Source organism: Pyxicephalus adspersus, chromosome 5 (genome assembly GCF_032062135.1).
Source record: "Pyxicephalus adspersus chromosome 5, UCB_Pads_2.0, whole genome shotgun sequence".
Lineage (NCBI taxonomy): Eukaryota > Metazoa > Chordata > Amphibia > Anura > Pyxicephalidae > Pyxicephalus > Pyxicephalus adspersus.
The window spans coordinates 15,506,647-15,531,989 of record NC_092862.1 but is presented as its reverse complement, the minus strand read 5'-3'; the positions used below and the strand labels follow the sequence as shown (position 1 = coordinate 15,531,989).

Here is a 25,343-nt window from a genome sequence, read left to right as displayed (position 1 = left end):
AGTCTGAAATGGTCCTTAAAAGATCTGCTGCCAATGTCCTGGACATCTTTAGGGGTCTTGTGAAGTCAGAATTTATATATAGCTGGTATTCTCTATTCACTGTTTAGGATCAAGTAAAACAAAAAAAAAAAAAAAATAGATCCCCACAGCTAGGATGTCTGGCCTATATATTACATGAGCTGCCAGTGTAACTTACTAATAAAACACAGGAAAATGTGCTAGCACAACAGATAGAAGACACACAGATGGAAGTGAGCAATAAATGGCACAGGAGTGAATCCCAGCATGGGTGACACAGCATTCATCTCTCGCACACCGCAGTGGCCTGGCTGTATATCACGAGGGGAGTCTGGCGGATGGCAAGAAAAGTGATTTTACTCAGCTATGAGGCTCATACCATCAACTTTTGCTTTAAATCATTGCATACTCGAACACAAGAAAATGTGGCTGCGTGCATGTGCCAGCCACTTATAGAGGAAAAGGCGAGTGTTTGAATTGTCATGGCTCAGTGCCATGCCAATTTCCCGTCCAAGGATCTAAATACAAGAGCCTTGAATTTACATATTTTCTTCAGAGTAAGCAAAGCTGGAGGTACAGACAGAGGAGAGAGACGTTACCGCAAACACTTTAGCAGATAAGGTCGCTGGGCCCAAGGCACACATCAAGTACTAAACGCCCACAATATAGGATTGTAACTGGGAAAGCATAAAACTAAACACAATCTTGTTATTTCTTAGTTGAACCTTCACTACTGTCCATGATCTGGAGCCATTTTCAGTTCTGTCTCTGCTGCAATCTGAACTTGTTGAAGGGGCTTATAAAAAAAATCACAGGGTATGAAGTGTTGCATCTCCTTCCTATTTTAGATTTTCTGTACAAAACTCAGGATGACCCGTGAAGGACTGGGAGCACTAAATGGCCTAGCTATATAAAATAAAATCAAAAAAGCCAAAACCATGCAAAAAAAGTTTATTTAGGATCAGACCACAAATATCCAATGAGAAACTGAACCATGGCCTTCCCCAAAGAGGTTTTTATGACCTCTTAACATTTACAGGTCTATCCTTCCCAAGGGAGCAATCGGATATATTACATTTTCTACCCAGCCCCTTTTAGCTGGGCGCACCACCTGGCACTTTTCAGTAACCACCCGGCTTGTTTTGGTGGATACCAAGTTGGGTCACAACACAGGGGCTGCCACCTGTCTACAGCTTTTTCTCACCCAGATTAAATAAAATTCTGAGCTGACTACTGAGCAATATAGAGAACTTTGGGCAATTTATCACTCCAGGAGCTACCTAAACCAAAGTAAAATATTTAGGCGTATTGACCTTTTAGGAAAAGCGTACATCTAGCTTCCTGAATAAAAGAAAAAGGACAAGGGACAGCAGAACAAGAAAAGAGTTGTGCAGCACAATACAAAGCTGTGATCGGCCAAGAGAACATGCATTGGCTTCTTCTTGACTTAGTATAAAAACATGTGTACAGAAAGACCTGACAGAAGTGACATTCATCTGCCCTAATCCACAGCTCTTTTTTAAGAACTTTAGCAAAGAAAGGACAGTCTTTTTGGTCTCACTTAATAAATCACATCACACACTGGTGACGGGCCACTGTCTCTTCTTTATTGTTGGTGTCTGGGAGGGAGATGTCTGCATCGTGTTTCTCTAGGTGTGGTCGCTGCAGAACACAGAGTGGAACAGAGACGGCCTGGGTCCAGCATGCAACATATTTACTAGACTCATCCGGACTGACAGGAGGATCTCAATTCTTTTATACCGGACAGATCAGGGGTTATATCCACACCTGTCTGCAATATCAATGGCAAATGCAGGCAGTTGGTATACATTAGGTATATCTTATATATATAACACTACCTAGCAATCCAGAACTGCTTGTCCCAGCATGCTTTGCAAGATACATACATCCTTAAAATAGAGCTAAGATCATTGGCTATGCTCACATCTGTGTTGGGCGAAATTCTGACATGTGTGCATCAGTAGCCAGATTTGTGAATACCTGACAGCAGACCCTGGGAACGGTGAACGGGATCAACTGCTATGCAAATCAACAGAGGAGGGAACGACACATTGGAGGAGAGCACAGCGGGGTGCAACTCGTTCATCCTCTTATCTCCTCTTTTCTATAGAACAGAATAAGCACATTGTGTACATCGCTCGATCATCTATTTGCAGCGACAAAAATCTAAGGTGTATACTCAAATGTATCATTGACCTCAGAAGCATGCAAGGCAGAAGTTTAGACTTTTCAGACTTCAATGCTTGAATGTTTGTCCCAAGTCATTAAAACATAAAGCCAGGATTAAGATAAGAGCTATAAAACCCTAACTTTTAAAAAATGAACCAAATTCCAGAATAGGAATTTAATTTTAGATGTTAAGTATGCAACAAATTAAAGGCTACCTCCAGCTAACGCTATTTAAGCAGTGACAAGGTGAGGTTTTGTAAAGAGGAATAGTAAGGATCTTGCGTCATGCGGTCCTTGTAGCTAAATACAGTGCTTGGCGGACTATAACAATAAGAAAGCCTGGAATGTATATATAAAAATGACGAGATATGTTTAGTCTTCATACAATAAATGTGCGGGATTCAGGGTTGCATAGAGCTCGCTTTTCACCGAGGAGATTACACAGCACAGACACAGGTGAAAACCTCTTTACTGGATGTTGCAGATGAGATGTATACGGCAACACAAACAGGCGTATGATGAATGAACGAAGAGGAAAAACCCTGCTGTGACCATATTGTCAGCACATCAGATAATCCTCTCAGCGCTTCAAAGACGACAGCCCGTCTACGTCATGTAAAAAATGTGCAGTCGGGGCCGCCAGATAAAGGGCTGGCCCTGGCCTGACAAAGGGGAGACGCGGCAGCTCTTCTAAACCTGTGATAAGCCGGTTAAAGCTCAGATTCATTACCTGAGTGCTGATTAATTGACCTGAACAGGGGGGCGGAATGGATGGCGCCATTCCCCCTTAAATAGTTAACGCCGTAATTTACAACGGGGCCCGAGCTGAAAATATAGCTTACAATGCCGCACGGCCATGAATCAACAATAAACGCATTGCAATTCATGAATGATATCCATATGTACACAGGCGCTCTCCATGGATCCATGTATCTGCAGCTTTAATACAGTGAAGAGAGCGCCTGTGTACGTATGGATATCATTCATGAATTGCAATGCGTTTATTGTTGATTCACGGCCGTTAATTACGTCTCTTATTCTTCCTATACAAAATTTTTATTTTTTATTTCAAGCTGCATTTAGTTTTATGTCAAAGACAGTTCCTCTTTAAAGTGCTACAAAAAGCTTTTTTTCTGTAGTTTAGAAAAAAAAATGTGAAGTTCCTAAACCATCTTCAAAGCAAATGAAAACATAACCACTAAAATCTCAAATTTTAAATGTTGATGTTTGCAAAATTTTTATATATATTAAAATATCTACTGATCATGTTAAAAAGCAGAGGTAAACCCCGGGGATAGTCCCCTTTCCCCGTTCCGTCACAGGGGCATGCCATCTTTCCTTTCTTTTACATCTTTAGGCATCTTGATTGGCCGGGCCCGGAATGATATAACATCTGGGGAGGAGTTAATTTCCGACACCTGTAAGCTCTGATGGGTCCTGCTCAAGCAGGCACAAATACTTATTTAGAAGGAACGTTGCTTTTCCTTTTGCAGTCTTGCACTCCATTGAGAAGATAGGACTGAGCATGTCTAAGATAGGACCGAGGGTAACAGCCAAAAATGGCTGTAAGAAGTCAGCAGCACCAAATGATCAGCTCTACAGCAAATTGTTAGCAAGTTGGGGATCTGGATAAAAGTATTAAATTCACACATGCCTTCACACATTATGCTCCTGAAGCGGCAGTAACTGCACAATGCACATGTATTACAAAAATGCTAAATAAGCACTTACAAGGGTGTCCCGTACATGCACAGATAGAACCTGGAAGCTCGAAAATAGTGGCTGGGGATAGGTGAAAGGAGATAAGATTACAGAAATTGAAATAAAAAGTTAAAACAAAACTGGTGAAAAGGAAGTCAACCCATCCAGTGGTGTAATGCCACACAACACATCATATATGGCAAAACGATCACCTGAATCAAATACATTCACCTGTCCTATACACTGCTCACCACAGCAGATCACAGTTGCACATCAACCAATCATAAAGCTGACCTTGAATTTTTGCACCCCACCAGGATGATGAAAATAAATATTTGGAAAGTAACTTGACACTTTGTGTAAGCAAAGGGTAATGCAAACAAATACAGAAGTAACCTATTGCAATGCAGAATTAATACTGGAAAAAGCTAACTGAGAACCCTACAAAGTTGCCATTCAAAAGGAAGAAGAAAAGAAAAAAAAAAAAAAAAGGGTTCAATGGTCTCTCCAGATTCAACAGACGACGATGTGACGCAAACGTTGGACAACACTGCCCTCCAGTGGCCGCTCTGAAAGCAAAGAATATCCGGAGTTTGCTAGGTAAAAATTTTAGGCATCTATTGTAGTTGGGGGGGGAAATTAGGATGATTATAACTCGAGTGATAATTTGGTTTCTTTTAGAGTTAATATATTAGAATTTTTAGGGATCCCGTGCTGCCCTTTTTCTACAGTCAGACCAGTCATCCCTCTTTGCAGCTTTCCAAGCCCAACTTATCAAACCGTGTGCTTTACATACACTGATGACAGTCAACAAGCTTGAAACAGCTGCACGCAAATTGCAGCCATTGGCTTCTATGATCAGTTTTGGGCTGTACATGTGCTATAAACCAGCAGGTCTGGACACAGAGTTGGCAAATGGAGCATAAAGAAATTATCTGCGCAATTCTGCTCTCTGTCGCGAGTTACATTTGGGCTGAAGCGACGACACATTAATAACATCTGCTTTGGGGAGAGGATTTTGTACAGAATCATATTGTAAAGGAGAGCCGTCATTGCCCCTTATCCCTAACCTTTCCAGTCCCAATGCTAAAAAGAAATTGCAGAGTGTAAGGGAAGTTCTAAAGAATGACACTTTGTATCAAATGTTTCCTTGTAAGTTTGAAGGTAATTTACTTTTTTTTTTTATTACTTTTTTTTTTTTAATTGCTTTCTGTATTGGTGCTGCTCAATTCTGGCAGTCACTTCCTGTCTGCATGCACTGCAGCATCTGCTACGTATCACTTCTGTTCTGATGGAAGCCAACAGTTGATTACTTCTGAGCAAAGAGCAATGGCTGGTCAGCTCATAGTCTTTGCTTCAAGTGCATGAAGGCAACTAGAAACCCTGTAACAGGAAATACAGGAAATAGAATTTCCATAGCAAAATCATTAAAGCAAAACTAAACCTGCAATTACTCACCTGTCCCCTTTCCATCTCATGGAGTTGGCATGTTTTTCCTTATTTTCCTGGTTACAAGTTTTGGCCATACTGATTGGCTGGGCCTGGATAAGGTTAATTTATTCCTGGCAAGTGCAGGGGAAGAAGGAATTATTGCAAAAAAGACATCACCTGCCCATTTCTGCAATAACCTGCGGATTATAAATATTTAAAAGTGGAACTTTAGTTTTTAGTTTTTATTTTGTGAAAGCAATATATTAGAAAAATAAAGCTTGTATGGGATTTCTGTGACTGCATTTTCAATGCTTTGCATCCATAATATAGATTTGCAATACAAATGGTTGAAACTGACCAAACTATTCTCTCCTTCGCTAATAATGTACCCTTAAAACACACTGCAATAACCTAAAAGAAAAAATGTTATTGATTTGACTTCTGATTGCTATGGGTATTCACCCTGAATTGGTGCAGACAGATTAGGGGTGGGAATATTCTCTCTGAAGGTTCTGTTGTATGAAGAGAACAGACAATGCTATAAGGAAACATCATTAGTTAGCTTGGAAGACAATCAATGTCGGGAATAATGAAAAGTAATACAATGATATATTAACATTGGATGTATTATACCCTACAACACATGGTCACATACAAAAATTTTAATTCCTACAGTTCTCATCAATCAAACACAAAAAAAACAGAAAGTAGCTAAATAGCTCCACATCTTTAACAAGAAAAATAATGATATAATTTACCTCCAATTACCCCAATGATTCAATAGAACCCCATGTAATTTTAGTGCATTGAACCCCCTCCTAAGCAATCTTAATGAGAGGAAGCGTGCTCTGTTCTGTGTGTATTGGAAACGTTTACCACATTTGTAACTGAATAGCGACATAATAAAACATTATTGGCTCCCATTACCAAGGCAGCAGATTGCCGCCGTCTAACATACATCCATTCAGCATTTCTAAATGCTTTTTGCACTAGATATGCCAGTCGATATTCAGTGGAAACCCCGAGCAGATCTGGACTCCTGAGTACAAATTAGAAACCAATTAAAAAAAGTTCGGTTAAAAAAAATAAATCAATATACGCCACCGACCAATCATTTAAGTGTCAGTCGTAGTACAGTCCTCAGGGTTAGACAAAACGCTGCCCACCATGTGTGCCTGTGTTCATGTAATATGGCATGGGGAGGCCATAGAGCAGCCATTCTCAGCCTTTGTACCATGGGGGACCCCTGAAATAACTCATCTTCAGGGAACCTATTCTATAATTACTTTATCCGCAATAATAATTTAAAGAAATCAATATTTATTTTCCTTCTAAATAAAAATGAAGGTTAAAAAAAAAAAAACAGGATTACCACAAAAATTGAAAACCTGTCAGTTTCCATGGGAATGTAGTTAGTTTTATAATCCACCACTGTATTAAATAGCTGTAAAGGATTAAAACACTATAAAATCTGAAATTCTGTGTCATTGCCCCACCACCTGTGTGTTCTCTGGACTTCTAGCAAACATCACAACAGCAGGAATCCCCACCCTAAGATCTCTCAATCTATAAAACCTTCACCCTGCCCATTTTCTTACACGTTTTCTGATATAAAGCCAGACAAAAATCTGGCATGTGTACATGGCTTGTCGTCGGTCACTTCAACGATCGTCTTGGCGTATCCACAGATGACGAATGATCGTAATGGAATGGAAAGAAGAGAGTGTAGCGGGATGCCGCTCTGTCGTTCTCCCCTCTCTATGGAGTAGAATGTGTTGTATTTATAGCGCTCGGTTTATGCATCTTTAGGTCTTTTTTTATTGAAAAGAATCGTGAAAGAGCCTTTCCAATGACAAATATTGCAAGTGTGTACGTAGCCTAACTCCAGCTAAACTTACAAAGCCACTGCTGGATATTTGGAGTCTCACACTAACGAGAGTAATCAGACGAATTACAAACGGATTCTCGTCCGTATTCGGAGCAAAGATTTAGGAAAATCTCTCGCAGCCAAGCATAAGAAAGGCCGAGTCAGTTATCCAAACTTCTCCCAATCTGGAAGGTTTTTGGGCGAGAAGATGCCCGATGCCCTCTAGATGAGCGGAAAGATAAAGCCCAGCACGGCAATGCTGTAAACCACTTAAAAATTTTAATCCATTCATCAAAAAAACAAAGACTGTTTGCAGTAGGAGAAAAGGCTGTTTATCATTCTGTCACATCACACCGCGCAGCATGTACTGCAGTTTGCTCGAGGTAAATTGATTTACTCTTGTTAAATCCTGAGCAGCAGGGGTTTTTTTCTTCTTCTTCAAATCTGATTTTATCATTGTCTCCTTGGCTGCATTATTAACCCTTTAGGTTTACTACCCTCACCGCCTTGCTCAGGCTGATTACATATTGTGGAATGTATTGTCACACAGGACAAGGAAATCCCCAAATACCCGGATGTAGGATCACGTTGGGGAGACCTATAAAGTCCAGGAGCCAAAGAACAATAAAAGGAGTCAGAAAAAATTAGGCAGCTCTCATTATCTCAGGCTGTCTGCATTGTTAACCGAAAAGACCCAATTAAAACCTAGTGAGAATCAGGTGAACACAGGCTAGGTTCATCAAAACCAAGGGTGTGTTAAGTCTTACAGGTGTATTCCAAACGCAACCACTGCCTGAGTGGAGAAGCCGTCCTTTGCCATTATGTTGTACAGAAGGCCTCCAGTTTTCAAAATGGAAATAATCTCTGCTAACTGGAAAGTTCTAGTGCGGATTCAGCATTGGGTGTGTTGAACCTTTACAGAGAGACCTCTGCTTACACACACAGAACAAAAAGTTCTTTCTCCAAAGCATGCTGGTAGGAAAGTTTTGGTTATTTTGGCTGTGGCTGCTTAAAAAAATAAAATAAATAAAAACACAGGACTTTGCACACGAATCTAAAATGTATTTAGCAGATTTAAACATACTTTAACTGGGTCTCCTATTTTGGCATACCTGAACATATTTATAGAATTTAAACTGACTAGGATTTAAGTGCTTTCGATTTTTCGTATCAAAATTTTTATTTTATGTACATACGCTTTAAACAGACAAACTGCTCACTTTGTCCTTAGCATTCCACCAGTTGATCCGACTCTGGGGAGATTTCAATTCCCACTGGTGACCGTGTATTTTTTGGATTTATTTATCACAGTGAATAAAAAGCATGGGCCATCTGCAAAATCACTAGCTTCTTTCCTCAGTATCACAGTGTTGTCAGCCTAGGGGAAGCTAGGCACTCCTACAAGGAAGTCTTAAAGCCCAGACAAACCTTTGTTACCTAGTAATGGACATGGACGCTAAGTTGGGAGAAAACGCGGATATCAATAACCAATCCACCTCAGCTACCAAAACAAAAGTTTGTTGGGTGTCCATCAGTGCCTTAAAAAATGATCAGTCTGCATTGTACACAATTCTAGATTAGTGGTGACATAGAAGGGATATATTTGGTCTAGTGGTGTCAGGGAAGCATCTTTCATGCTGGTATGCTGGTATATGGCATGTGTGAGCAGCAAGATTTACCATTGGACAGACACTGGTGACTTCTAACCTATACCCATCACAGACATGAGGAAGGGGATCTACCAGGAAGGGACTGTAAGTTTGAGCATCTTAGTCTTGGTGCAGAAAGTAACATGTCAGTTTTACTAAGGAAATAATTCAATCTCATCCAATCTTCTAAATTAGCCTCAATCTTTTTAACACAGGGGAACCCTTGAAGTAACTTTCAGCTCTTAGGGAACCCCTGCTATAATTATACATCCACAGCTCACAATTTATTGGATGTGGTGGTCAGTAAGAAGAATGCCCCTTTACATTGCTGGCCAGTGGGAAGAATGTCATTCATATAGCCAAAAAGATCATTGGTGTAAGTTTAACCTGAGAAGCACAAACTGCTCCTAGCTCAATGCACCTCTAGCGACATCTGGAGGAACCCTAGAATTAAGAAACACTGCTCTAAATCTTTCACACAAACCATTGCTGAATTTTTCAGCCATGTATAAATTCATAAAACTCCATTGGAAGCAGGCCAAGGGCAAATTAATATAAGCTTACTTAGCATATTCTAACGCAATGGCTTTTGCTAAGCGGTCTCCTTTCAAGCAAAAAGCCACCTTTTTGGATTTATTACCTTCATCGAACTCTGCGTCTTCTTCCGTGTGTTGAGGGAAGGGAAAGCAGTTTGTGATTTCGAGCCGATCGTCAACCACAAGTCCAAGCAGCACGCCCTGCACCACCTCACTTCCATGGCCCTCCTCCTGATAGTGTTTAATGATCTTCAACACCACCTGCCAGAACACAAAGCAGGAATTGATACAGAGCTCAGAAAGAAACACAATTACTGCCTAATCACAGAGGAAAAATACACTCGAGTCATTTCCCCACACTGATCATTAATGGAAGATTCCACTGCTTGTTGCCATTAATAATCAGTGGGGTGAAAAGATTCACATTACTGTATTGAAAAAAAAAAAAGTTGTGTAATAAAAGTATAAAAAGAAAATATTGTCAGTTTCAACCCATACACCGCTGTCATTAAAGCCATTTTTCTATCATTCAGCCTCAGCTTTCCCGCATCAGAATAATAGACTGCCGTTATTTGACCCTTCTAGGTTTGTGCATGCTACCTCGTTAGGAAAGCTCACATCTGACGTGACAATTTCAGATAAAGAAACGTCCTAGCTCCCAATTTATTTTTAAATTGCTCCCTGGTATTGCACAGTAGTCTCTTAAAAATATGCCATTCCTTCACCTTGCATTTTGCAATGGACGCAGGGGTCTCGCTATATTCAGGCATTCAACAAGCCGAATGCAAGTCCAGAAATGTTGCACTTAGGTGTACAAAATTCTGTTCTTGAGATAAGTTTTATGTGGTTTTGTATATCAAGTACAAGTAGGCATACTGAGGACCTCCAGGGTCACATCTGAAAACCAGGAAAATGTTCTGATCATGAAAGGGTATATGAAGTAGTTAAAATGATTACAGTAAGGCCATCTGAGAAATGCTGAACAAACAATAACATGGAGAGAAGCAATCAAGGCCTCCAGCAAACAACAAGAATGTAAGTGATAGGAAATGTGTCCAGAGGAGCCCAGCAACAAGTGGCGTTTGACAGAGGTCTCATCTATCTGAGCTAGTCATGCAAGAAAATGTTTCATTGTTAACAAAGCACTATCGATTTCCATGTCTGTGGGCACTCCCGCTACAATAATGGATTTCCATTCAACTTGGTTGGAAAAATATTCCTTCTAACGATCCTAGCGTAGGGCTGTGATTTTTAACACAACCGCCAACTCAACGGGAGAGCAACGCTTGGACAACATTATATTTGTGTTTTTAGTTTGCCATTCATTTCAGAATGAATAAGTGTATTTAAGTGCTCATAGACAAACCTTAGAGATGTCCAGATAACCAAGAGCCATATGAAAATGTCACTTCTTGAACAAGACCAATTTCACCAAAGAGCTCGATCACCCTATCCAGAAGGTCTAATAGATAAAATTTGGGAAATAATGATGTGAAAGATAAGACGTTTCATATCAAATTGGGGGGGTATTTTTGGGTGAACTACTTTGGCAGACTTTGTAGCACACATCATAGGACAGAAGTCGGTAAACTTAAAGAAGGAACTAAAGATCCACGTTTAAAACTCTAAGATCAGGCAGGTCCATTTTTGCTGAGCATGCAATGTTGTCAGGGAAATCCATCAAACCCAGCTCATGCTGTGGATGAATGTGCATTACATCATCTCGGCATGGCCAAAGGTCCTCTCCAATAAGAAAAGGAAGATGGTGGTACCCTGCTATGGAATGGGGACAGGCAAGTATTGCAGGTTTATTTCCACTTCACGTGTGATCTTACAACCATTTGGCAACCAACATTCAAGTGACCAATAGTGCGATGCAGCCCCATTGTTCTCCCCAAACCCTTTATCCTAGCGCACCACTCGAAACTTTTCAGTAACCACAACTTTTCAGTTTTTGGGTGGTTACTGGTGACAATACAGGGGCTGCCACTCCCCTACGATTTCCTCCTACACAGCTTTAAAAAAAAATTCTGGGCTGAACACTGCAGCCCTTTGGTTTATTTCAAGATTTTTGGGTTTAGGAGTTGGACTGCTATTGGTGTGTTAAATTACCATAAACATGTACAGTTACCATAAACATGTACAGTTATGCTGTGGCAGGTCTATAGCGTGGTAAATTTCGCTACACCATATTTTGAATTATCTGTTGTAGTTCTGCTTGAGAAAGATATTGTTTGCACGTGTATCCAGATGCATATTAATGCAAAGGCCACCTGCAAGAATCTGTATGGCAAACTCGCTACTGACTATACCAGTCAACAAGCTCACTACAGTTATGTTTCAATAAGAAAACAAACTTTGCAGCCATGTTCCTATTGATCTTACAGGTGCCACTGAAACAGCTTTGCGTGCCCACCGTGTAAAATTGTGCCTGAGATTGCTGACCCCGGCTGTAAAGCTTTGTCTCAGTTACATCATTTTCTCCGCAATCTTCCACAGTGTGGGAACTGTTTTTTTTAAGCACTTGAAGTAGGAGAGGGTCAGATTTATTTCAATTTATAGCAAGCAGATTGTGAGAAGCTTATTATCTCTGGACTGGCCTCGGGCTTCCCACCAACTACAGCCATACTTGCGTGTCAAAGCACCCTCAAGGCAGCAAATCCTCCCCTCACCGCTCCATAAACTTACAAGGTCAACTCTACTAACCTAGCAATTTTGTTTTAATGCCGACAAATAAAGAGAGAGAAGAGAGGTGCAAAGCAAACAGCCATCACCAGTCATCCTGAAGGAATGAATAACAGAGGCAATCAGGAAAGGCTTTCTTACTTGATTTATGGTATCCCCAAAAGCTTCTGGCTCACAGAAAGTCTTCTTGCAACCACTGATATATGATCCAAAGCCCACCTGGCTGCTTTCCTTTCATGTTTTTGGCCTGCATAACCACCTTAAGCCTACTGCTATCAAAATAACAGCACGTCAAGGTACTATGTCCTAACTTGGTATTAATTTAATGTCCTTGAAGTGTCATGTATGAACATATGCAGACGATGCCCAGCATGAAGCAAACTGGACAGCTCACATCTCTGAACAGTGTGATCATTATGATAAATTATAGTGATCACCGTGTTGGGATGCAGCACTTGCTCTTATAGAACTCATAATAAACCTTAGTTCACGGTCAGGTCGTTGTTGCTCCTCTCTAAAGATTACCTTATTTTCAGGATCACCAATACACTACTCCCTATGACTGCTAGTCAAGATCCTGAATTAAATTTGCTAACTGGTGACGTTTTCAAAAAAGTAAGCTGTGTGACAGCATGTGCAACAAAATTAAAAAAAAAAAAAACGTATACAATGTGATAAGTGAAATCATCCACCAAAACCCAAAACCTTGGGTGTATGCATATCAGGAGGGGTAACTGTGTGTTAATAGAACTGCACAATAGCCGCTATAAGAGTTCTCACTACCTGTGACCTCCAATTTAAACCCAACACTCACCTCCAGCAGAGCTGAAAACAATGTGGTGAACATCTAATACATGCTCCAGGCCAAGAGGCGAGCTATACAATTCTATTATAGGAGAGCTTATTTACTCACTACAACACTGTTAAAGATTCTGAAAAGATGATATTGTTTTAGAAAAAGGAGCTGGGTAAATTCAACTAGATAAAGAGACCCTCTCATCTGATTATCATTTCAACAGCCTTCCCATAAAAAATTTATTTCTTGTGGAAATGGAACTAAACCCAGACGATAATCGTCTGTTTCCCCTCCCTCATGCGTGCAGTCATCTTCTTCCTTCTCTTCCGAATCTTCAGTTATTGCAACTGGCTTGGGTCGGGATGACGTAATGCCTGCGCAAGCGGCCGGACGTTCATTCAGTCCCAGCGCCCAAAAGGGAAACTCGGTAAAACACCTGCCAATCGACTATTGTCAAAGTGGGACTTTAGTTCTGCTTTACCATACCTTGCATTATTTGCCTGTAAAAGCTTCCCATGAACAGACATTCAAAATATCCAACACTTTTGGGTGCAGCCATCTTGATGTCATCAGTTCCAGTATACTAGGAGTCATGACCCTAGGGACACTATAATCCCTTGTCTATTCCATAGCAGCTATTTCAAAGGCTATGTTAACCTTCTAAAGTTAGCATGAGGAGCGGTGGAGCTGGGCCAGTACAGAGTGATTAGACACCAGGAAAAGAAAAGGGGCTATGGATGTTAGAGAAGAGTTGGGAGTGCACTTTTTAAAGACAATTAGGGTTTATTTATGAAGCTCCAATCCAGCTTTCATCTTCTTTTTAGATCATGTAACCCTAATCCAGCTGTATTTTATGGATAGGGTCCAGTATGAATTGGGTGCCTTCACCAGCACCTATATCTGATTATATACGAAGGGTGAAAGGCTTCACATTATTACATCTCTGTAAAAATCATTTTTAAGAAAAGGAAAAAAAACCTATACGGTAGTCACAATTTCCTAAATTGTGCAAGTAAAAAGCTTTCCACTCAAACTTTCACTACAATGCACGTATGATTTCCTATTGTGTGCCGCTAAAAGCTCCAATTTCAGCGGTGAGGAGAGGTCCCATTCTTTGTGGATGGCAGAACCGGCTGCTTTTGTTTCTGAGGTGCGTTCCAATCAGTGTAACCTCTGCTCCGTCGTTCAGACTTGTGGGGCTCCACTTTATACATTGCTCCACTCTGAAACACCTTGATTTCAGGAGTTGTAAGCTTCATAAAAGAACATATTATATGGCAAGAGCGGCTTCTTTTCTTACCATGCAGCAATTCTGCTCTAAGGCTCATCTATGTAAATGGACAAGGTTTGGAAGAGCCATGAATTGTATAAAAAGTCACCAGAGTAAGGTTTAAAAGCAAAGAATTCATAATAAATGGTTTAAACATCAGCTTGGTATATTGGTGTGCTACAATCCTAGGATCAGGCCAACTCTTAACCATTTTTTTTTTTATTATTTAGTGGAGGGTAAACTATTTATATCAGTTGCCAGGCGTCCTACACAATCCGAAGCTCATCTCCAAGAAGAGAAGGAAGAAGATGGACGCTCCCTGCAATGGAAAGGAGATAGGAGAGCATCGCAGACATGGTTATGTTTTACAATAACACACCCTGTGATGTTTCCATGAGGGTCCGGGTTCAGACATCTCCTGTAATGGGGTGACAGATGTTTCCCAATTGCACTCCTATATCCTCACTCCAAATAAAAAAGGGAAGCAATGGAACACACATTGTACAGGCTGGGTCCACTGTGGTCATAGTCAGGAAATGTTGTGACGAACAAGTATATGCAGGCAAGTGTAAAGACAGACAAGTAGGTGGAAAAAAAGTAATGTACCAGCACTAAAAAATGGAGGAAAAAGGGAGAAAATAAAAGATTTTAAGATCTGGCACTACGGAAGCTTTTTTTTTTTTTTTTAATTTTAGTTTGTCCTAATATCTACTTATTTTGGATTTAGAACTACTTCAACATTGCAAGCTAAGCAAAACAAAACCAGCCAACACCAAGACATCGAGGAATCTCAGTCTTGAGCTTGCCAACAATTGACAGAATGCCAACACCCTGGAGGTAAAAAGAATTAAAAGTAAAAGTCATTGCGGTGGCATATCTATACATTTACGTTTGTTGCCAAACGGGCAGGCAATGCATGGCGTAGAGAGCAAGTTAATTAAGCTAATCGCCACCATTTGGTCCAATGAACCGACAGAAAGCCAGATCTGACAGCAGCTGTTCCCACAGCTTATGCTGGAGTGGGACCCTGCGTGATGCCCCCGGATCTTGACTTAGTAGTTTTCCCTACTTGGGCAAAGTGGAAATTACAACCACAAGAAGATATGCGCAACGCTGTCCTCTGGAGCTTCCATTTACCTTCATCTATGTGCAGAAAAATCAAAAGCACGTCTTAATTACCCAAATATGTTTAATTACAGGCAAAAAAATATATATATATAAATCCTATGGGGGTGTTGTGCATAGACAGCCATAGAGGAGGGAACCAGAATGCTACATAAAATGAAAGAACACTGATGGGTGAAAACAAATGACCCCCTATCCACTGCTGAGCAATGCCTGCGACAATTACCCGAAAACGACTCATAACGGCTTTCAACAGTGCAAAGAAAACTTTTTATATCACATTAAAAGAAAGAGTTCCAACCCTCCATCACAGTAATGTACAATGTTATTGGAAAAGCGTAACTCAGGGGCAAAGCTCTTCAGTTATAAAAAGGCACACATCGGTCCGAATTATAGTTTGAATACCTGTAAAGGGCTCAAGGTACAAAAACTGTAGCACTCTGGTCACACCGGGGTATGTTTTTTATTATTCAAACATTGAAAAACAAAGGCAAGAAGAAAGCTTGATCAGGCGCAGCAATATTAAATTCCATAATGGAGCAGCATTAAGCATCTCTGTGGCAAGCTTGGGGAATAAGGAGGCCAGCGATTAGAGTGTCTAGAGTAAAAGAATGAAATTCCATTAGCCGGGAGAAATTAATGGCCTCAGAAGGGAGCCGGTGGAGCGATGACGAGAAACTGGAAAACGCCAGGGCCCTGTGTGCACGTGTGCAGCCTAAATAACTTTACAGAAAATCAGAGAACAATGAAATCTGTGTTAAAGGCTCCTTGTGGGACGTTACAGAACGTATGTCACTCTTGGCACAAGACAGATGGGGACACCATTACATAAATGATCAGAATTCTCCCCCATTATAAGCTGGGTGGGAAGAAGCTGTAGGACGGGGGTGGCCCCTGCGTTGTCACCCAACTTTTTCATATTCACCCAAAATAGCCGGGTGGGGGCTGGGGAGTACTGATGTTCTATACTTTAGATAAAAAGCTATTAACACAAATGCTATATCTACTGTACGTACAGTGGTCAGCTGTAGGATTTTGGCATGCAAATATACAGTCCTTTCCTTTGGATACTCTGGGGCAGGTGGGTGCGGACGTAAGGCAGAGGCGGCCCTCCCTGCACTGCTCTGAAGTTGGGGGGGGGGGGTCCAGCTCTGCTCGCATGGGAGCTGCTGGGAGTGGCCGAGTGGTGTATGTAGGGGCTTGCACTTGCTGTTCCCCATGGCTCTGCCGGGTGACAGCATGCCAGATTTCTTATGTTGCTTTGCTGTTTTTAGCTGGTGTTCTGTCGTGAGGTGAAGCTGTTGGAGTGGCAGAATGGTGTAGGCCACGGGCCATGGCAAAATTTTGTGCTGTGTTGCCGGTCCCAACTGTCAGAAAGGTTGGAGACCACTGCTCCAGGGAATATGAAGTTGCTGAAATCTCACAAGATGATCCTCTTGCCATAGACTGGAGTGTTTTCTCTTGAGATTTCATTGTACTGCATTACCAAAAATCATAACAGAAGGATGGGGCATCTCGCATTGGATGCAGTAGGTAATGCACTTAATAAATACAAAGCAACATTTTGGGACATAGAATGAGTTAAATTACCACGTACAATTGCTCCATCTCCCAGGCAGACAAGAACATGGTGAAATAAAGACCGGGACAGAGCTTGCAGCTATTTTATTTCTGACTGTCAAGCCAGTAGCTGTAATTCTTATAAAAGGCTTTGCTATTACCCATCAAACACACTCAAGGACAGCGGCAAACAGTTTTTACAGTCTGGAAGCTACCAGGCCATCAATCACTTTTTACACTACTTTGGTAAGTAGGGAACTTAACCAGGGATGAAGTCTTTCAGAGGTCTATGCTATCATAACCTGCAGAATTAATCTCTTCCAGAACACGAACAGGAAGCTTGCCTTACTCTGATCTAATGGCACGCGCTAACACTAGATTATGATTTAGCTAGACAATGCAATCCCGTTCTTTTCGTATCTATAAAATCCCAATGTTCCAACGAGGGAAGGAGCATTTCAATACTCAAGAGACATCAGCAAATACTACAACTAATGATGTTGAAGATAAATTGGTGCTGGTGAAAGGGAAATCAGAATATATGAAGGCAACTAATGAAAATGCCAGTGTTAGATGGACATCACTAAACAATGCAAATGACCAAGACTGACTTACAGGGCTAGCCCTTGATCTCCTTTAGAGAATGTACAAGGTCACATGTGGGTTATACCTAAGTAGATTAAACCATTTACTAATTTGCTGCAAAGAATGATTAATGAATACATAAATGGGCTAATGCAACTAAACTCACCAAATTCTTTGCAGTCAATTTTATGTAAATGCCTAAGGGTTTGTATAGACTGCTGGTGGTACGAGTAATTCCTGTGCGGCTCTCGCTAGCTGGACAGACAACACTTGCTCACTGCCATCATCACTTATTGTCGTCTCCCCAACCCCATTGAGCTGGGCTCACCACCCGGCACTTTACAGTAACCATCCGGCTGTTTTTGGGTGGTTACCAAGAAATTGCATCACAATATGGGGACCACCACCCACCAACAATTTCTTGCTAATTTGGCTTTAAATTTCTGGGTTAATACTGGTTATTTATATGATTGAGATGCTACATGAGAAGGTACACACTACATTCAAGGGTGCAAGGAAGTCTTCACTGCACCGCAACCTCACCCCCAGTCTGAACTAGCCCTGCATACAAACACAGTTCTTAAAATCTAACCTTTACCATGCTTAAAATTGTTCAAAACTGCAGCTTTTATTAAAATACCAACTGGTTACTCTGACAAAGGTTCATTCTGTCCCTATCTCCTAACTGCAGTCCCGTGTTGTCATCAGGTGTCCTTGCAACAAAATGTACATGGGAATGGTCCATTGTTGTTCCAATCAGGAAAGCCACCCCAAGAATTGCCATTCAGCCATCAATGGAGTATCATTTGGTACTTGTGACATGTTTTACCAAATCTGAGTCTCTCAGCCAACCAGACCTCACAGGACACCTACACCCATCGCTCCACCTGTAGTATAAATCATTTCCAACGAACTAATCATTTCCAATATACAGTCTGTACTATAAACAAAAGTTTGCAAGGACAAAAAAAAGTTTACAAGACTCTAAAACAGAATTTTAGTTATGCATTTTCCAAGCGGCATGGGGGCAGAAGGAACAATTTAAACTAGGTCGTTTCTAGAGTGCCACCAATAAACAGCTGGGGAAATTAGCTCATACTGTGGCATTTGCATTGCAACCAGCAGCTGGTGTCACATCCTCTTTTCTCCAAGAATTACAATCCTTTCATCTAAGTGAGGATACAGTTTAGCATAACACTATCACAGGATGACCGGCAAAGTATATGCATTATGGCTAATTTCCATAGAAACTGGAAATCGGCCCTCCACCTTGCTAATACTGCCCATGGAGGGGAGAGAGAGAGAAAAACAAAATCCTATCCTGAGTCACCAGGACACCAATTGTTCCAGCAGCAGGGCATTCAATGTCATTACTATGCTGTCAGGCAATCATATGGCTTTGGGAAGATTAAGACATTGTAAGAGATCAGAAATGGGGGGGGGGCGCAGTATAGAATATGTTCAGCAAACCTGTAGATTGGTGTTAATTCTTTTTTTGCAAACTTGCTCTTAATTTTTTAATGCTTCAAAATACATATTTTTAATGCAGAACTCCCGGAATTTATTACTTTGAGCCAATTTATCCAAAGGATTTGGATGTCTACTATCCAGTCCTAAAATGTACACAGCGCACTTTGTTAAAATTAGATCGGAACTGCAAAAAGCTTTGATTGCCAGGGATTCCCAACACATCTCGGCTTCCCTTGTGGGTGCCAGGAATGAATCAACTCCCACGGGGGATGAAGAAAAAAAAAAAAAAAAGATCGCACTGCCCTACGATGCAACTAGGATAGGCGAGTGGCATTGGCTTGGGTCTGCTTTAAGTCTCTTTTACTGATGGTTATACATTTGAAGTGGGTTATTTCCAAAGTAAGGTGCACTTTACCATTAAAAAAAAAAAACTTAAACTATATTAACTTTCTAAAGCTTTAGGTCTATTTTTACATTCCCAGACAATTCCAATAGGAAAATGCAAATATTCGGACACAAATTTAACAATTCATGGCTGCAACTTTATATATATATGTTTCTGCATTTCATTACCTTAGTTTACAGGGGGATTTTTGTAAGGAGTGGTTACACCGGCTGCTACAATAAAAAAAAAAAAAGAAAAGATTGCTGCATTTGTTTGGACTGTTCCTTTAACACAACACCACTTTGCAGAGAGATAAAAGTTTATTTCGTTTCCACAAGATAGACGAGCAACCGCCGATACATCACGGAGCCAGACCGCCTGGTTTAATAAAGTTCCACTTCAATTTCCAGCATACGGGGGTAAGATTCAGGTGATTATGTTGTAATGCTTCTCTCCTTCCTCCACAAGTAATTCAGGAGTCAGGTGCTAAATAAAATTTGGTGGCTTCAACCTGTAATCAATAACTTAGAGAAACCCTAATGGAAAAAAATGCTTACGCCGATCTCTCCCGAGCCTCGTGGAGGGCTGATAAGGGATAATAATACCAGGTGCATGGAACATTAATGAAATAAATGGAAAAGCGAGACAGCCTAAACTCCCAAAGCTGGGAAATTATCCTGACCTTTATCTACTAGCACTCAGCAGGCGCTCTGCAATGAGCAACAGTTCAGTAAATGTCAGGAACACTACATAAGAAACTGCGAGGAAGATCTGCTGGTCAGCATGTAGCTAAATCGCTGCCGCCAGAGAAACCCGTTACAGATCATTTCCACATCATTTACATAATCTCCGCCGTGCTGGAGGAGTGATATAGAGCTGTCTGAGCACGGGCATCATATTCCATTACCGAAGGATCAATTAATTTTACTAGTTACCTTCCCGTTCCTGTGTATAAGCCTATGGTATCAAACCCATGTGGCATTAAGGGTCATTCCAGCATCATTTATCTTTTACATTTTAGGCTGCCCCTCCTATATCCATCTTCTTTTTACCATAAAACCTCAACAACAGTGCTACAACTTCGTTGAAATCTTGAATGCATGGATGGATAAGTCAACCTGAAGCCATGGACACTCCACTTCCAATCACATGACTAAATGGATATGCTTTTGCTAACCCAACTCGATGATTTTCTCCAAAGAAAAAAAAATTATTCAGTCCTCTATTTATTTGCAAGTAACACAGCTTTAGGCTGACTTTTTTTGCATACTCGATGTGCTTTTTGTAGAATGGTGCCAATGGGGTCATTCAACCTGTATGAAGGAAAGCACTGCACCTTGGGGCCTGATGGGTCTGCAAGGGCAATGGCAGGGAGGTGAATTTTGTAGGATCCACATCTTTTCAGACATGGGTATTTATACATAAAAATGAAACAAGTAAAGTTCCATTGGGAGTCTATAGTTGCCTGTACCAAAGCCCGATAATGTATCTGTTTTTTCTATGGGAACCCCCTCGTCCACAAGTGAAGACACCGGGCCTGCTGATTGACCACTCAAGCGCCAAGTAATGCACTGTGGGATAAAAGGAGTGAAATGTTCTAACACGAAGGCAAACAAAGCTTTCCTGGTTTTTATTTATTTATTTTTACCAAACCAAAGTGCCAAATTGAGGTGATGTGGGAGTGCAGATGGGCTGGCGTTAAATTTCTTGCTGTGCTTACATCATGGGAACCGATTACTTACTACTCACAGTGCACCTGGGAAAAAACTACCTAGTTAGTATGTATTGAGCAATTTATTAAAAAAAAAAAAAAAAAAAGTGCATCATGTAAAATTTATCATTTCCAAAATAAACTTCTGACTAATGCAAGCACATTTCCAAAATTTCCAAATTGTTGTGCTACAGTTGCACACAAATAAATGCACCTTCCACCCAAAAATCAATCTTCCTCCCTTCCTCCCTATGACTGGCATTTTTTGAAGCCCAGGCCAAGTGTAGAAGTGTTGCTATGAGTCAGGTAGCATGACAACAATTCACTTTTCTGATTGACAGCCGCTCTGAACTAGAAAACACACAGCTGCATATTTCCTATTTTCTGCTCCAAGGATAACTATTGTTCTCACAGCAAGGGTATATTTAATTTGAACACACTGCAGTCATAAATGGGTTAAAATCCCAAGGTTTAAGAAAAAAATCCCTGAATTACATTCTGAACAATTTGGCTATTTAATGAGCAGGAGTGGCAGGAAATTGGTTAAAATGCTTTTAGTTACTCCAGCTAAAAAATTATTTTGCCCTGGATAAAGAATGGAACTGTAACATTCCCTGTCAATTGTTGCCCATGTTCCAATTTAGTCTTTACTTTTAGTTCATAAGGTTGGCAGGCGTTTTTAACTGGAAGAGAAGAAAAATCTTTTTGCTTTTTCTCTCTTATAAGGATGAGTGAGAACAGACATCACATTGTCCAGATGGCACATCAGAATAGAAAGCAAGGCTGAATGGCATTACATTTAAAATCTCGACAACATTTCTTACCCTACCGTCACCCGAAAAAATCCTTCATAGCATAAAAGAGGAAGTTTTATAATGGGCATCAGTGCTCAACCCAGGATTCTTTTTTTAACCGGGTGGGAAGAAAATTTTAGTGGGCGGGTGGGAGACCTTGTATTGTGACCCAACTTATCAGTACCTACCCAAAAATAGCAGGGTGGTTAATGAAAAGTGCCAGGTGGTGTGCCCAGCTAAATGGGGCTGGGGAGAACACTGGACATTAAAAAACCAAGTTGGTGTGTGTATGATGCCAAAACTCCCAGACCAAAACAAAAGTTCTTTCCAGGACTAGCTGCAGGTGCTCAGGAACTCACACCTACTATTGCATGTGTCTAGAACCGTTTCACAAGGTACATGGGAAAACTGCACTTTGTGTGGAGTGACACAAAAAACCCCAATAGGCATTGCAAGTTGAAGGAGCAGAGAAGAGTCATGGTGGTGGTACATCAGAAGCCAGAACAAAAATTGTTTGCACAGCTTTAAATGCGCTAATGTTTACGTAGGGTAAAAACGGCCTGTATAGGCCTGCTTTAGGGAGAAGTGTAGTTTCAAGAAATTTTTTAAGCTAGGTGGCAGCCTCTGTTTTGTGACCAAACTATACAGAAATCACCCAGGTATAACTCGTTGGTGCACCCAAGGGCTGGGAAGAACACTGATGGGGAATTACTAAAGGGTAGGAAAGTTTGTAGGAAGGTATATTTACCCATTAAAGTTGATGAATATTAGAATTGAGTGGTAAATTGACCGGTCAAAGTCTTTCAGCGTCTGGGTGTCCATGTGAACACCAACAATGGCTGGCTACAAGGTATTGATAAAAAGCTGATCAGTTCAATGTTATGTGTGTGCAAATGGAGGCATACAGTCTCAAATAAAATGACCAATGACAATTCAGGGGCAAAAGCAGTAAACTATGACAGAGACCTGTCACCCTGTACAGGAAGTGCCTGAACAAGGACGTACATCACAGGATCAGAAGGTATTGTTTTTAGTTAAAACGCAAAAACATTTAAAACATCAAATATCTTCCATCAGTGTTTATGTAACAAAGTTTGGAAACCATTATATTTCCAAAGAATACAATAAAACACAGCATGAAGCACCTTAACTCATGGAAGTACCCAAGAATTCTTGGTTTTCCAGTCCCCACATTCACCCCAAATGAATAGTGTCATACATCAGACCTACCTAGAAACTAAAGGACAGTCATTCTAATCACTGTGATTGACAAGAATTCTTTTACTCTGGAGCGCCGATATGGCTGATCATGAATGGTGGTATTTTCAGTTCTTCCCGAAGATGAGTCAGAAGAACTGGCATTGAACTTTTCCATTGTCATCAATCAATGCCTTTCCTGAAAGCAGTCAATTGTTCATTCTTTTTTCATTGCATCACTGTAGAGTGCTTTAGCTTCATCTCTGTCCCACGCTATCAGAGAACTGCACAAGGCAAGGCAATCAGATGCCATCAAACTTCTCGTTTCATGTGACTTGCAGAATAAAATCTGACAGGTGGTTTTAAAGCTGAACCCCGTTGTCACCTTCAGTTTTGCACATTTGTAATGGTGATTCATCTATGGTAATGAAATGGGTTAGATTCCCCACCACCAATGTACATGATGAGCTTCTAACTATAAGAATGAGAAACTGCAGCAAGCAAAGCTCAGCATTTTCTCTAGAATTATTTTTCAGCTGGGTGGGAAGAAGCTGTAGGTGGGTGCAGCACCTGTATTGTGCCAAACTTTTCGCTATTCACCCGCAAACGGCTAGGTGGTTACTAAAAAGTGCCAGGTGGTACACCCAGCTAAAAGGGCTGGGGAGAACACAGAAGCCGACCTTATGTCCTAGCTAAAGGACATCCAGCTTCAGCTAGAAATCCCCAGTCTGTGCTGAACATCTCTTTTTAATATTTGCAACTGCATTCTTTCAATCAAGGAAAGTGAACTCCTCCAGCCTTACATCCACTCATCAGGGCAATATGTAATTCACAATCACAGCTGCCAATCTAACAGATAGTTAGAAGGGAAAACGAAGAGATGACCTATACAAGGGTGCTGCTGCTTATTTGCCATCCAGTCACATCAGTTTAGAAACTGCATCAAGGCTATATTTATTAAATGCAGTGTAGTCTGCATGGACGGCACAGGGGATTGCAAGCCATGTCTTTGCTGTCATACATGTTTGCATCACAGGATAGGATTAAAAATAGGTAAACTTTCCTATACAGGCACTTCCACCACGTAATATGCTTTTTCATGAATTCCAGCATTTAACCTTCATGTTAAGCATCATGCCTACAGCACGATCCATTCTCTGATTCTGTAATAGCCACCTACGGGGACTGAAGAAAACGACCCACCGACAAGGACAGAGATCTGTTAGAAGACCTGGAAAGAAAAGGTACGCGGTGCTTTTCCCTTTAAGATGCAGCATGTGGGATTTAAACATATCGAATAGTGCAATGCCGAACTAAAAGATGCCAATAAAAAGTTAGCTCCTGGGTTCTGTCAAGTCCTAAAGACTAATACCATGGCTCCATTTTTTATATTCATGGCCTCCGAGTCTTACAGCAGATGTTCTGCCAAAGAAAAACTCAAGCAGACCTGCAGTGTCACCACCTACTCCCGGCAATTTATAACCGGTTCTCAGGCAGCTGGGTATCCTTTGCATGCAGAACACCACCTTTGGCGATTTGCTCATAATATGCTGGCAAAATTTTCTCAGTAATTGCTTCACAAGAGACTCAAAGAGGAAATACGGCTTGGCCAAGACATCGAAATGATTCGCGTTCATCTGCGGTGCGAGCCAAGGCTCAATCTATTTCATCCGCCGAGAAGCTTTGATGTGATGTATAGCAAGCTGATTATTCACTGCTATTGTGGTACTACAAGGCACAGCATACACTTCTAGTGGAATTCAGCTTTTAGTAACCCTGACATCTTATAGCTGTCCATTAAATATTAAAATAAAGCTTATGAAATGTACTGTATATTTTAGTTCAAACATGATAATGCAATACCAAATATAATTTCAAGAGACTGTCAAGTTGCCAGCCACGGAGAGATTCATTGGATCACCAATCCCTACCATAAATGTTGGCTTTTATTAATTTATATGCAAAACTCTATATTTTTTATATTCTGACACCATAAAAAGAACCAAACTCGATGAAGCAGATGGCTTCAGTATTACATCTGAACACAATGGAGCGCAACAGGTAAGCTGGCTTCATCTCTCAAACACTTTACACTTCCTATATCACGTCTCCGTGTCCTAGTCACAATGAAAGAAACATCACAAAGGGATAAGTCGCAGCAATATATATCTGGCCTTGGTTCCTTATTTCTTTTTTCGGTGTAACAAGGGCTTGACTGTTGTATTTGTTAACTTTACAGCCCTTTTAACAGAACAGCCACGTTTGTGCTGATTAAATCTGATTTTTTATGAGCCTGTTGAAATAGCAGAGATAGTACTAGAGTCAGCATTTTTATGATGCTGTAACTCCATTTTATCCAGTAATATTTTAGCT

General features: G+C 40.8%; 1 protein-coding gene across 1 annotated transcript in view; it reads right to left on the bottom strand.

Annotated features, from left to right (window-relative positions):
* EIF3H (eukaryotic translation initiation factor 3 subunit H) overlaps positions 1-25,343 on the bottom strand; it is an 87,533-nt gene that overhangs the window by 51,368 nt on the left and 10,822 nt on the right. The window contains exon 2 of the mRNA XM_072410716.1: positions 9,497-9,653. Within this exon, the coding sequence (XP_072266817.1) occupies positions 9,497-9,653 (157 nt within the window). The remainder of the gene's footprint in view (positions 1-9,496; positions 9,654-25,343) is intronic.